This window comes from Phoxinus phoxinus (assembly GCF_949152265.1).
Source record: "Phoxinus phoxinus genome assembly, chromosome: 20".
NCBI lineage: Eukaryota > Metazoa > Chordata > Actinopteri > Cypriniformes > Leuciscidae > Phoxinus > Phoxinus phoxinus.
The window spans coordinates 19,149,389-19,164,953 of NC_136895.1; the positions used below are offsets into that span (position 1 = coordinate 19,149,389).

At 38.3% G+C, this 15,565-nt stretch overlaps 2 protein-coding genes across 2 annotated transcripts in view; both read right to left on the minus strand.

The window, feature by feature from the left end:
- Positions 1-15,565, minus strand: part of aox6 (aldehyde oxidase 6) — a 65,964-nt gene that overhangs the window by 44,532 nt on the left and 5,867 nt on the right. Inside the window, exon 2 of the mRNA XM_079593561.1 lies at positions 4,578-4,652. The gene's annotated coding sequence lies outside the window, so the exon portion shown is untranslated. The remainder of the gene's footprint in view (positions 1-4,577; positions 4,653-15,565) is intronic.
- On the minus strand, positions 6,553-9,913 carry arl4ca (ADP-ribosylation factor-like 4Ca). Its single transcript, XM_079592289.1, has one exon. It carries the CDS (start codon positions 9,386-9,388, stop codon positions 8,810-8,812), a length of 579 nt encoding a protein of 192 aa, XP_079448415.1. The 5' UTR covers positions 9,389-9,913; the 3' UTR covers positions 6,553-8,809.

The following is a 15,565-nucleotide window of genomic DNA, read 5'->3' on the forward strand; positions in this document are numbered from 1 at the left end:
TCCAGAAAAGCGCTATATAAATGTAATGAATTATTATTATTATTATTATTATAAGCTAGACTAGACTTTACACAGACTAAGCAAAATGACGAATGTGGATGATGCATGAAAGCAGTGAAAAACCCCACAGAAAGATGCACACAAATTGTGGAGAGCAGTAAACTCTTCCATCTCCAGCAGACTCCTCACCAAGCATTTGGGTGGTGAGGCAACAAACCCATTTAGTTAAGAAAACCCTTAAATAACTAACCTTAAGTAAAGGGTTTACTTAATCTAATGGGTTTGTTACAACTGGACACTGACCTTTACCGAACAGGCCTAGAGAGAAAGTTTTGCAAGCCAACAATAATCTACAGTGTTGCTGTGCTCTCCCAGAGTCCACTGTTGAGTGAATTAGATGGCATGCATCCAGACTAAAGCTAAAAATCTCTCCTTCAAGCGAAGAGCTTTGCTTCTCAACAACTTCCATGAAGCCCAACGTAAGTCACCGGGCTAATATAGAACTAATGACTGGAAAGAGCTGTCATATGTTTGACAGGAAGTATAGTCAAATAGATGTGCCATTTACGTCATTATATACTTTCAAACTCACTGACCTTGATAAATGAGATACAGTATTTACCATGTTTTAAAATGCATATGTGTGTGCTTATGTGTATTTAACTGCTTGATTTTAAAAGTATGTATATGTTTAATCTGTGAATATGGTCACCACATGGGTGCTGGCACCAGCACCAAACCTTTTCAGACACTCAGCCAGGAACTAGCATGAACGAACCCACATCAGAAACAACAGCTGCACGTCCCGACCATTTCCCCGTAATTTACCACCAAAGCTGCTCTGAGGGTCCTTGAGTGTAACATGCAACTACAAATTGAGACCGGAGGAACATGTTCACAATTTGTTGACGTTATGCAACGCTTTTGGCTTTGATGATGTATCGGACAAATTATATACATCAGTAGTTGGCAGGGTTGAGTGTGTCTTACGCACCTTCTTTGGATAGTGCTGCACCTCCCTGATTTGTTCCTGCCTTAAAAGGGTCAATTTCATGGAAAACATGCTCTTTTGTAAAAAGTGGTAGATGGTCTATGCTGACAATCAAATGTGAAGCTGTGCCATAATTTCACTCAGATTAACTAGACTGCCAAAGTCATTTAGATATCATCATCATGCTCATACAAAATGGCAAATGAGTTCTCTTTAATATTCTCCTAGATAGCGATGCGATGAAATAGTGATCAAATGGAGACTTGGAGACTCTCCCTACCACAGGACAGCAAATTATGTATTTGCTCTCCTAATTAAAGTGAAAATGAAATGCACTGGAAAGCTCCGGTATTTAGACGTGGCTCTCGTTCTGATGCAAATGAGCCATGTTTCTGCAGACACACGAGCTCAAAACTACCGAGAGAGAACAGCTGAGTGGGGAGACACGTGGAGACGCACACCTGGGAAGGAGGGATTAACCCATCTCTGAACTCTATGCTGTCTGAACACGCTCTTACAAGCACTCGTGCAAAGGAGCAGGGAAGCAAAACGCCAAGAAAAGTTGGGCGGATTTAGAGCTGTAAATTACAGCGCATTTATAAGTAGCTTGAAATAGTTTGAGGGTACATCTGATAGCATAGCGACATAAATTAGTAGAAAAAAAACTTTAAGGCATAAACTAATAGCTTGACATTTTTTTAATGGTAACCTTCTCGTTCTCTGCAAGTATCACAGTTTGGTATTGTTTGCCTTTAGCAAGAGATAATACAGGATTGTTTCTCTACAAATAGTAGAAATTCTTTCACACAGTGCTGTCGAGAGCAAACTGTCAATGACCTTGCAGGACAGCAGAGAACTACAGCCTGTCGCGAGTATGTTGCGTAACAAAGAGCTCTCAGTTTAACGGCCTGTCTCAATAATAGGGTTGACCGAAAACACGTCAGGGCACCATAAAAACAGTGTCCCCTCACTGACAGGAACACAAAATGTCTTGTTTATTCAGTGGTATGTTAACTGTTGTCTTGGCCACCTTTTAAAACAGCTTGCCTGTTGCAGATTAACAGTTTTACAGACGCAATGGTGTCCAGTGATGTCCATATGGTGAATATTTACCTCCCTGTGAGTACTCCATTCCTGTCCTGACACTTGTGTTAGGAGTTAAGTCTTTCTTTAAGCCTTGGCAAACAGCTGAAATGACTCAGATGTTAAACTGGCGTTAACGGTTAATCCCTTTCCCTCCCGCCGAGTCGGGGTCTGTCGAGGGCGGGTATTACAGGTCAGAAGTCGCAGTGTTAAACCTCCCGATTCACAAAATCTCAGACTTGAGTAATGTGCTAAAGCTGAACATATGTGGAATTATGAGACTACAACAACCAGCGGCATTTTAAACTTCAGTCTGTCTATCATTAATTCTGTCTGTCATTTTGTCTCTCTTACTGTATGTCCGTCTATCTATCTACACCATTCTGTCCGTCTTTCTGTCTCATTCTGTCTGTCTTTCTGTCTGTCTGTCTATCTGTCTATCTATCTATCCTTCTATCTCATTCTGTCTATCCAGTTCCGTAAAACGAACGCCTCCGTTGTCTGGGGTGCCTGGTGGATTGGAGCTAGCAACGTGCCAGGGGACGGTCCCTGCCCTGGTCGAGAGACCGCCACGGGCAGCTCGCACCTCCCTGCCTTGCGCGCCCTCGGTTCGGTTTCCTACATCCTGGGGAGGATGCTTGATCTGGGGCGGCAAGCGGTGATGAAGGTGTTCTGGAGGCAATTCCCCTCCAGAAAACAGACAGAGTCCAGAAATGTGCGGTCGAACTAGATTCCCACGACGACCCGCCTCCCTGGCCGGCACCCAGGGAGAAACTCAGACTCGGGCGTGGTCGAATCCGTCGGCGCGACGGAGCTCCTGTTGCATCCATCCATCCATCCATCCATCCATCCATCCATCCATCCATCCATCCATCCATCCATCCATCCATCTATCTTTGCATTATTCTGTCTGGCTGTTTATCTCCATGTATGTCTGTCCATCTGGCTGGCTTTCTATGTATCATTCTTTCTGTCTATCTTTGCATTATTCTGTCTGGCTGTCTATCTATCAATCTGTATGTCTATCATGCTTTCTATCTATCAATCTGTCTGGCTGTCTAATTATGTTTTTCTGTCTATCTATCATTCTATCTGACTTTGTGACTGTGGTTTCTGACATTGGATTGTTGCCACAGTGGTACGAATACGAGCATCATATTTTGACCTCGTCACCAATCAAAGCCCTTTGATTTGACTTTTTTAGCACAAAGGCCCGAGGCACGGCACAGTATGTCATAAACAAAACACAAATCCCCTGGAAGCTCAGCACTGACAACAAAACATGAAAGCTGCATGCATTGTATTTTTAAGACAGCACTGATGTTGGCATATACGGCACATTCCTATAGACTTAATCCAGACGGTGTGATTTAAATGGCCCGAATGCAAAAAACGCCCACACAGGATGAGAAGATAAACAGAGAGAGAGACTTGATAGCACTGAACTACTAAGCAGGATTAATCAGTTCTCAACAATATGCAGTAAACAAACAAGGCGGCAAAGCAACGTCTTCCATATCCATGAGCACAGAAATGAATGATGCATCGGCTGAAAGAGGAAGACAGAAAAAGATGACAGGAAGGTGAGAGGGGGTGGGTGAAGAAGTTGTGGGAAAGTAGGGCACAGAAACAGGAGGGAGAATGTGTGATTTCGGTTAAGGTGGAAAATATCGGGTTCAGCACAACAAAAGGTGAAAGAAAAGCCAGAGAGGTAAAAAGACAATCTTGGTCTTGGGATGAACAATGAAAAGTGGGCCTTTTATATTATTGGATATTACACTCCTATGCTCAAAATGCCCTTGTTGTATATCAGCAGAAAAGAAAAAGTTGATGTTTCAGAGATTTAGAAAGTTATTACGTTTTGATGAAAGATTAAGTAAAAATAATGCACATTGTGAATCATGCACAGTAAGACCAGAAATATTTAAGAAATTATTACCCCCCCCCCCCCCCAAAAAAACCTTTATATTTACATTTATTTTAATCCATGCTATGAATTTTTTTTAAATATTATGCTTTTTAAACTATTTGAATCTATTTTAAAATATAACAGTTTTTCTACATATTGTTATATAATATATAATATATTATTGAATAAAATAATATATAACATAAAATATACATTTGAACATGCACATTCTGGTGAGTACATTATGACTGGGTGAACAATATACATATATTGTCAATATATATGTATATCAATATTTATATATTGAGTGTTATACAAGGTCACATTATTTCGTGTGCCAGATTTTTTTTTATATAGTTTTATTGAACATAAAAGGTCTCATAAACAAAATTAATAAAAAAAAAAGTCTCACTAGGGATACCAAACATGCTGTATTCATGGATTACACCATTTTAGTTAATTTGACCTAACCATCGGTTATCCCATGTGACCTGCTGTAGTGCGTGTGTGCGTGCGTGTGTGTGTGTGTGTGTGAGTGAGTGAGTGAGAGAGAGAGAGACGCATAAATACGTTTCTTTCTCTAGTGGGTTTTACCTAATTTCTGAGAGCATCTTTTCAACCATAGATTTCTCCACTCATTTCAATCTGGTTAGCTGCAGAATGGCGAGTCTAAAAGCAGGCAGAGAAAGAGAACACTAATTTACAGAGCGATGAAACTGGAAGGGAAAGAGGGGTAAACAGGTGTCATACAAAAAGACGAGCAAAACAAAATAGGCATGTCATGACGGGCAACAAACTCCCAAATATTTCAGTCAAAAGATCCAGGTGTGTTTTTCAAAGCGGCATGGATTTACCCAGAAAACCGTGATGGAGGCGTGCGGGAAAGGGGGTATATTAATAGAAAAATCCTCCGATATGACCCAAATAGAAGCAGAAACCATTTTCCCTGCTGCTCCTCAATGGCCATTTTGAGTTTTACTCTTAGGAGTTCAAAATAGGGCCTTCTCTGTGTCTAATTTATGAATTATGTCATTGCTCCGCGCAAACATACAATTTGCGTGCAATCGTACGAACGGCTCATTACGGACAGCAGAACAAAACATTGGCTGCATTTTCAGACTAACAAATTACATTTTAATAACTTGTTTTGTATGGGGAGTGAGTTTCAATAGCAATAAATCCTGACAATGGTTGTAATTGTAAAACATTTGTAACATGCGTAAATGTATAATTAAAGAAATCAGGAACAATGAAAGCATTGTAAGTACTAGCTTGTTTATGTAGTAGTTGGTTATTAGTGGTACTTGCTAGGGCAAAATGCATGTCTTACTGTCTGTATATCTTTTTTTGTATTTCTAGTTGCCGGTAACACTCTTGTCATGAGTCTTGTTTGTGTGTTGTTTACTGTTAAAATCAGATAGTTTCCCTGGGAACAAAGATACTCCGATACCTCCATTTCCATAAATAACTATATGAGTAATCCCTGCCTTCAAGTTTGATAAGACAACAAAATATGAGCAATTCACAGTAAATTAATTGGGAAAATTAAAAACACGCGTTGGATCACATCGACTGTCTTGCAGTTATGGCTCAATGGTCGCTAAGATCCACATTTCTGGCCTTTTCGTATATATTTCCAGTGGGTGCTACATTAATTATTAAGGTCTATTTATAGAACCCTATTACCTGCTGCTCCAAAAAAAGCCCATCATTCCCACAGCCTGGGTTTTTAGATAGGTTGATGTTAAAATTAATTATCTATATCATCTTTCCTGTCGCCTCTGTGGGTTTCTGGATTGTTCAGAGCCAGTCTCTCATCTTGTGACATACCTTACAGAATTTTACACTCAAGGCCATGGGTTCATTGGGATGATGGGTAATTAATGTGGCTGATATTATGGCGTACACTACTGCGATTGTGAAACAGGCATGAGCGGAAGCAGTATAAATATAGAAAAAGATCTTAGCTATATGGGTCAATGACAAATGAGAATGTCTTGGATAAAAAAGAAGACTGTTTTAATAGTCTAGTTCATGATCATGTTGTATTGAGGTTGGTTTCATACACTATAAAAAGTTATCAATTGACTTAACTTAATCATTTTAAGGCAACGGGTTTCCTCACTTTTTTAAGTAAATAGCATCATGTGTAATTGAAAAAAATAAGTTATGTGGAATTGTCAAGTTCTAAAAAATGTCAAGTACACATGAAGTTTATTAATTTATAAATTTTAAGAAAATGAGTTTCCTCACCTTTTTAAGTTAAGTCAACGGATAACTTTTATTAAAAAAAAACATTCAATTTTGTTTTTATGTATTTAAAGGTAAAAATGTATTTAATACAAATATCATGATATTTATTATTACTTTAGTATATATATCCTATATCAGTCAAATGATTAACTTTTTTTTTCTTTTTTTTTAAGAAGTCTACTTCTTTCAGAAATCATTCTAATTTGGTGCTCAAGAAACATTTCTTATTAGCAAATGTTGAATTTTTTTTTTACTGCTTAATATTTATGTGGAAAACGTGATTAAATTGGGGTACGAAATTTTTTTTTTTAAATAAATGATTTTATTCAGCAAGGACGCTGATTAAAATGACATTATAATGTTACAAAATAAATGCTGTTCTTTTTTAACTTTCTATTAATCAAAGAACCCTGAAAAAAAAAGAAATCCATCCTGGTTTCCACGAAAAATTTCAGCAGCGAAAACTTGCATTGATAAATAGGAACCATTAACAATTGAGCAGCATATCAGCATATTAAAATTATTTCTGAATGATCATGTGACACTGAAGACCACTGAAAATCCAACTTGCAGGAATAAATTACATTTTAAAATAAATTAAAATAGAAAACAGTTCTTTCAAATAATAATAATTATTCACAATATGTCTGTCTTGACTGTATTTTTGGTCAATTAAATGCAGCCTTGGTAAGCACAAGAGATACAAAAATAAAAACATGATCAAAAATTACAAAATGTTAATTATTCCCAATGTTTGACCACCATATGTCCAACCAAAATTATGAACCATTGACCTTTCTTATTTTCAGACTAAAAGGGGTTTTCTAAATTGCGAGTGATTACTGAACAGCACAGCATTTTAGCGTGACAGATTTTGCATGCAACATTTTCCTTAAAACGTGTTCTCATCAAAACCACAGTACAGCCCGTTAAAAGTAAATTTGATTTAAAATCCCGCTTTGTGTATATGTTTGCCCACCCAGCAGGTGTTGTGTTGCACGCCTCTAGGCCCCAGTCACACTCCCATCAGAGGGATTTTTCCGGCCCGCTGTGGCTTATTCTAATTACACAATGGGCGAGTTCTCCTATTAATATCCATTTTCAATCTCGCTGAGCACTAAAAGGTCATTATCCCGGTCCCGAGAGTGCGCCACGCTCAAACGCGAGCACGTGTGGGCCTCGGCCAGCCTGGAGCTAAATCAAAGGGATTTACGTCGTCCAGCGCTGTGGAATCATGTAGATCTGACAGCTCGGGGAATTATGGGTGATGGCTGTTGTACCGAACGGCAACTTTAATTACAGAAAACAGGCTCGCCGCCCGCGATAATGCTGAATGCAGACTTTTCTGAAGTGTTTAGGTCAGGCTGCAAACCAACAAAACGCTACACGCGTTACGTATATTTCAGTATAATTTATTTTTGGCATCATGTGCATAAACAGTCTTCATTTCACTACATGGTTTCATAATACAACAACCTCTGATTGTAGTACAAAGTAGCATTTCAACAAAACAAACATATCTGGAACTTCAACCTATTTTTAAAAAGACAGAGATGGAAAAAAAAATTGGAAAAACTGCATCGGAGGAACTATATGGTTCAATGTGCTGCTAGTTATGCAAGAAAAGCATAATGTACGAAATAATCATTTTAATTCAGTTTATTTAAGGAATGATTTTGTAACAAAAGTAGGGGGTTTTCAAAGCACAGGCTACTGTTTATTAGCAATATTTATGGAGTTAATATCAAGCAGCAACATGGGTCCGGCCCATTTTTTTTTCTCTTATTTTTATGCACTTTAATTTATTGGCTTGTTACATATTTTCTCGCTATTTATTTAAGTAGTTTTTGGTTCTATACGCAAGCATATTATTTACCACTGTTTTTTTGTATCTTCTGTAACACTTTATAATAACTTTCACTAACAAGTCAGTAAGAAACATGCTTCAAGTGTGTCATTTCTGCACAACAGCACCAAAACTGAATTGCAAAATTCAGTTTACATAATGATCAGTTTACAAAATGATTGTTTACAAACAGGTTTTCCAAATGTATCTTCCATTGGTCGGACAAACAGATTGTCCTGCCCAGAACTCACGCCATTGGTTGTGGCAAATATGCTATATTGTTCAAGCTGTAAGTATTGTAATTTAATTTGACTACTTACTGTAATAAATATTTTAATACATCACAGTTATCAGATCAAGAGTTCATGTAGATTCAAATACGGATATTTATGCAAATGTTTCAGACAACATAAATTATTAATGAAAGTTACTATAGAGTGTTACCAAATCTTGCATACCAAGGCAAACCCCATCATATCTTTCATGGGAACTTTTAGTACACACAAAAATGACAATTCTGTCATCATTTACCCTCACGCAATTCTAAATCTGTACGACTTTCTTCTGCAAAACACGAAAAGGAGATATTGTTTTAATGTCTGGTCACACAATGAGTCAGTGGGGTTCAAAACGAACGCTTTGGAACACGAGGGTGAGTAAATGATGACAGAATTGTCGTTTTTTGGGTAAACTATCCCTTTAAATGTCTCTACGAGTCTGCAATAGTCTATCGTTTCTTCTTCTGTTTGAGAGATTTCCTTCGTTTGACGATCATCTCGTATAGTTTGTCCATTCCTTCGTGGAGACCCTCGCCAATGATGGCGCAGGCCGGTTGGACGTGGTACGTGGTGGAGGGACTCAGTTCATGGAGAGCCAGGTGCTTCTCGATCTCGGTGACCGTTAGGGATTTGGGGAGGTCCTGCTTATTGGCGATCACCAGCAGAGGAGTTCCTTGGTTCTCTGCGAATTTAGTGACTTTATGCAGTTCTGTCTTGGCTTCCTCAAGCCGGTCGACATCTACCGAGTCCACCACGTAAATAATACCGTCCGTGCAACGGCTGTAGGATTTCCATAGGGGTCTTAACTTCTCCTGTCCGCCGACGTCCCAGAAGTGACAGCTGATCCCTTTGGCGGTGCCATTGCTGAGTTTGATCTTCTCTGTGTTGAAGCCGATGGTGGGAACGGTGTTGACGAATTCGTTAAACTTTAACCGATACAGTACTGTGGTTTTACCGGCCGAATCCAAGCCTAGCATCACAATGTGCAGGGACTGGAATGCTGCGATGTTGGAGAAACCGTTCCCCATCTTATGATGAATATATAACAATCAATAAATCACATAGCAACGTCGCCTATCTCGCCTCTTTGATCTCGAGGCTTCCAGGCTTCAGATTCATTGGTTGTTTAGCATCCAAACTGAGATGACTTTCAGTTTTGAAGGAAAAAACACCAGGTTATGATCCCACAAAGCAATCCATAAAAGGAGAGGCACCTCAGCATGTCAATGGTGCATACTCATCCATGCAAACCCGTAAAAGAATCCATTGCACATCAACCCAGGCAGGTACGCATGGTCGGTCTGGGAAGGGCGTTGGGTCCTCCTCCTGTTTGCTGATGATATGTTGTACTGCAGACCGCTGGCCTCCGTTTATCTCCTCACTATGAAGAGTTCACGAATAGATTTCTTCCACGCACAGCATAAATCCGAGTCTGTAAGGTCAGGGAGCGAGGCGTTTCCTCAGTGGAGATGAAAACAAGCCGGCAGTGAGAGTAGACGGAGGTTTCCCCGCTGCGCTCTGCCTCGCACTGAAGCGCTGCTGCTGCTGTCTGTGCGTGTGCATGAGGAATACAAATCTGTGAGAACTCCTCCCACACAGGCAAGCAGAAGCACGGAGACACCAGTTCAGAAAGTCACATCACAACACTGCTTGTAGCTACATCCCCATGTACAACATGAGATACAGCACACACACAAAAGTTTGGTGCTTATATATACCCATATATTTATATGGGTTTTATATGGGTTTGCATGGACACAGTCAGCTCTGATAACAGATCACTCTAAATTGTAATGTAGACACATGCATTTTCTGTAAAGCTGCTTCGAAACCACTTTTATGAATAAATTACATCCCCAAGTCAAAATTTTCTAGTGACTGATAACTACATTTTTCAATTAGTCTGACATATTATCTCTCATTGAGCCAATGTTAACAGACTATTGCAACAATTAATTCAATTCATTTTACAGAATTTCACTTGGGCCAATTTAAAAATGTAGATGTAACAGTCACTAGAATATTTTGACTTGGAGGTAAACATTTTTTTACAGTGTATAAATATATATATATATGTATATATATATATATATATATATATATATATATATATATATATATATATATATATATTTATATATATAATATATATATATATATATATATTTATATATATATATATATATATATATATACAGTGTGTGTACACACACACATACACACAATATATATATATATATATATATATATATATATATAGTTGTGGTTTTAAAATCTCAAATTTGATGTATTTTAAATGTTGAATTGTAAAATGTTTATTATTAGTATTATTATGGAGGTGAGAGGGTTTTTTTTCCAATTGAGTGAATAGATTGTAAAAAAAAAAGAGAAACAATTAAAGGATGAATAATTTAAAAAGGGAGTGCAGTTGAGTCTCTTTAATAATTTGCTTTGTGAGTCTGCTGACACCTGGTGTAAAATATATGTATAACAGTCTCTGCTAAATAAAGTTTTAAATATTTAAATTCTTGTCATTAAAATAACATGACTGAAGACACACACACACACACACACACACTATGTGTAGGGTCCGCTTCATCGGAATTATCTTCACATACACATTGGATTTGGCACAGGTTTTATGAAAGGTTTAAATATATATTAATAAAAAACACGTGCACAATTATACAAGTGTATATATAGTGAATTTTAACAACTCAAATGTAACATAACTATTAATTGTAGTATATTTATTTAAAGTTGCTTATTGTTATAATTATTGTTATTATTATTATTACTTAGGTGAAAAAAACACCAAAGCTTTAAGAAAATCATTAAAGCCTTGTTATATTATTTAATTACATTTGTTTTAAAATATTTTTAAGATTAATTTGATTTGTTAGTGCATCTAAGTGTTTATTCAGTATTGTTGACTGCCAAAAATGTAATGTTGCCTTTCTATCACTAGATGTCAGGATTGCAGAAGTTTACAAAAATGTTATCCCTCCCCGAGGTGAACATCAATTTCTTCCTGTTTTGACCAAAAATTAATGAAAAAAACTTTTGAATCCATATCAGTAGGGGTCAGTATAAAATAAAATTTGTGTAAAAATTTTAATAATTCAATAATTGTCAATTAGTTCATCCCTATTTTTCTTTCTTCTATCCAGCTTAATGTTTATCATGTTAATTAGTTCTGTCATTTCTGACATGATGTTTACAGTGGAGTCTAGTTTCTCACACAATGTCAGCGCGAAGGCTTTAACCCGACTGGATTCAGTCTGTCTGGGGAAAAAGTGTGTGTGAAAGAATGTCAATGCAAAAAAAGGATTTAGAGTAGAAAACAAAATAGCGAGTTCCTGCCATTCTGACAGTACTCCAAGAGGAAGGAAAGGGCTCAGGAAGGAGTATGTGGGTCTTGCAGAGGAACTGGTTTATTGTGGCCGAACAATTCAATCCAGATCAAAGCCTGCTTCACATTCAAATGGGTCTCAGAGAAGAAGAGGACGCAACTTCCTGTTAAACCTAGCATGCTGCCTACCTAGACAGCATTTAAAGGGATCATAGGTACGTATGTTCCTGACATGTTGCAAAAAGATATCAACAATGTTATGTTGCTTTCTAAGTTCCCTCGCTTTGGTAGAAAAACACAATCCCAGAATATATTGCAGTGAGTTTAGTGAGGGGGGAAAAGTCCAAAATGGCAGCTTCAAAAAGTTGAGAGAAACAGTACATGTGGTATTATGTTTTGAGTTCCACATTAGCTTAGCAACATGCTAGCATGTGTTATTGAATATTGTAGCAGGCTTTAAACTCGCAAAGGATGTGGACTACATTCAGTATGATTTTGTACATTTTAAAATGGACAGTTCTAGATGCTAAATGATCATGGATGGATGGATGGATATAGAACAGCTTGTAGCCTAACTGTCAGCAGCACATGTTGAAACAAAATATTAACCAAATGTCCATGACAACATTTTATAGCAGAATTAGCTTAATAAAATAATGTTTTTAAAATGAAAATTAAGTCCTTGATATTAGAAACTGTTATTAAAGCCGTGAGGTACTACTACGTGTGATACTACGGTATCCAACACCACATTTTACACATTATACTGTAGCACAGCCTCTCATACCTTAAAAATGGCATGGCACAGTATTTCACAGGTATTTATTATCCGCTCCTCACAGGAGGTATTGACTTCTACAGGAAGTGAAGTAATGAGGCAATGTTTTACGCCAGAGGACGCTGAGGTTGCACCTTGTTATAAATGAGCTCAAACAGGTCCTTGCCCTTTAGTCCTTCCTGTCCATTTCGACAGCTGCTCCGGCAGGAGGACAGAGAACAGGAGAATAGGACACGCACACACACACACACACACACACACACACACTCATTCATATTCTCACGCAGTAAAAAAAACATAGCGATGACAAGAAGACGACACTAACAACGCGCAGACAGACGAGACAGAGCAGCTTCCTTTCGATATGAAATCTCAGCTTTCAAGTTTTGTTTTATTAAGTTGTATTATGAAATTCAAACAATAAATAAATACCGGTTTGGCCTCATTACATGAGCCCCTTTCACGCAGCGTGTTGATCCCGGGAATTTGCTGGGAAATTGCCAGAGTGCCTTCTGTGTGAACGCAAACACGTCCCGGGATTGATGCCGAGATCGATCCCGGGTTGGGGACCTAGTAACATTGCCGGAATCAGTCCCGGAACGCTCCCTGTGTGAACAAAAGCCAGGATCAATGCCGTAAGGGGTGTGTCGTAGTGATGACGCACCTACCATCGCGCGACTCTGTTGCTCTTAGAAGAAAGTCTGTGTTCGTCATCAACAAAGAAAGAACGAAAAATTGTCTGCAAACTGGAACGAAGAAGAGACCAGTAGCTCCTTACTATCCGCGCTAAAGTGGAGATCGTTCACTCTAGCTGAACTCAAAAGTTGGCAGCCCTTTATCAATTTATCATGTCTAATGTACGCTGTAAAAAAAATTATATGATCAATAAGTTGACAACATATGTTTTTATATCGCTTCAACCCATCAAAATAAGGGGTCAATTTTCAACTTTTTTATAAGTGATACAAGATTCAACTCGTTCTTTTGTAACAGTTTAATGTAATTTAAGTTGCTATGACTTAAACATCCAAGCAGATTGTACCTAATTTAAAGGGATAGTTCACCCAAAAATTTAAATTACCCCATGATTTATTCACCCTCAAGTCATCCGAGGAGGTGTATATGACATTCTTCTTTCAGACCAAAACTTTAACTCTGTGAACTTCATTAGCCCTATACTTCACATTCTTTCCTCAGAATAAAGCAAAATTTTGCATATAGTGGAGGATTTGGGTTCTTACAAGCTGAATATTTGAGAACTTTTCAGACGCCAGGGGGACGTAATCCTCAGGGTTAATCTAACTCCAGTTGCTCCAGAACATCTAGCGTTCTTTGTTCGCTATGGAGACCAGGACCTCCTCGGGGAGTTCCTTTGAGGTTCCTCCGGAAAACAGCGAGCAAACAGACCTACCATTTCATATTTAACTCCCTTACGACACACTCTCACTCTCTCGAATGCTAAGCGGCCTCTTATGTTAATGTGTTTTGCCGTACAAATTTGCTGTCAGCAGAATCTTCTCATCTCCTCTCTGTTTTACCCACGAGAGCTCTTGCGTGAGGAACAGGTAGACGAGGAGCCGCATTAACATGCAGAGAGGGTGCGTAACCGAGCAACAGGCCTGAATGGGATGCGCTGCTAATTGGTTTCTGTTCCCGTGAGGCTCATCGGTTTTGTATTCAGTGATGCTGTAAGATCAACCAAGACACGATCAGCGTTCTTACACCAGATCAGGGTGATCATCTCTCTGGAACCACTGGCATATCAAATTAGATCTTTTTTTGTATCTCAATTGTTTCTACTAGCGATGTTAGTGAAGCTACTTTGAGCTTGGCTACTTATATGTTAACCCTATAAAATAGCTGCATGTATTTGATACAGTCTTTTGTATATAGTCTCTTCTGTCCCCTATATAGTGGATTATTATATGTTCTTCACAAAGTTAAATAACTGTATTATTTCCAAAATGCCTGCCTACGTGTCACAATCAGGGTTGGGTGAAAAAATAATAATAATTATTATTACTAGCTACTGAATACATCTTCAAAAGTTTCATTAAATTACTGTACTAATTACACTCTCTAAAAATGATCGCATTACTGATTAATAATTACTTTCTAAATCCCATATCAGCCTAGCCTGGTAAAACCCAGACCACTCTCAGTTGTAACTGAGTTAGGGTCTGGCAAAGCTCCATAGACAATTCATTTCCACAGGGGCGTCACCAACGGACGTCGCTCAAATGGCTCTGGGCGCAATTGGATAGATCTAAAACCAATCAGAGCGACGGAGAAACATCTGAGACTCTCAGCAATTCTCTGTTTGTGTTTTTCAGGAAGATGTAGCAATGGCTTCTGACGACTTTTTCCGTTTTTGTAATGACTATTTTAAATCGCTTGAAACAGACGCGATAGCTGATTCGAACGAGTGATCTTCCACGGCGGCATCCATCTCTGTAATGTACAAAATCTGCGTCACCGTCGCTGCTCTGTCGTCATCGTGTAAAGCCCGCCCCAACGTTTCTGATTAGTGCCGCGATTTCGACGGATTGGAAATGGGTTTCAATGGGCTCTTTGCCAGACCCACTTGCAGAGCAAATCTAAATTTGGGTTTTCCCAGGCTAATATCAGCCTAGGAAAGCTGAACAATAGGAAACTGCTCTTTTAATTCTGTCAAATAGACACTATATAATAACTCAATTGCATACATTATTCTTGAACTGACCAAAGTATTTAAAGGGAGAAGGTTACATTACATTTTGACGTTAAATTTTTATGTTCAATTGGTTAATATAGAATTGTTTATAGTCTATATGGTATTTAACGCAATTGACCCTTCGCAGGGAGCTTGATTGACAGATGATCTGACCAATCATACTTCGCCATCCGCCATTTTGTCTGACAAAGCAGTCAGGAGAGTTAGTAGATTAACATGGGAGGATTTGAGTGTACTGACGCCTTTCCGGCGTGACACTGGTCACGATGCATGTCTTTTCACTTGGATATCTTTGCTGATTTTTATAAAGTAAAGGCAAGAATACTTTATATTATCACTGATGTCAAACAAATATTTTGTGG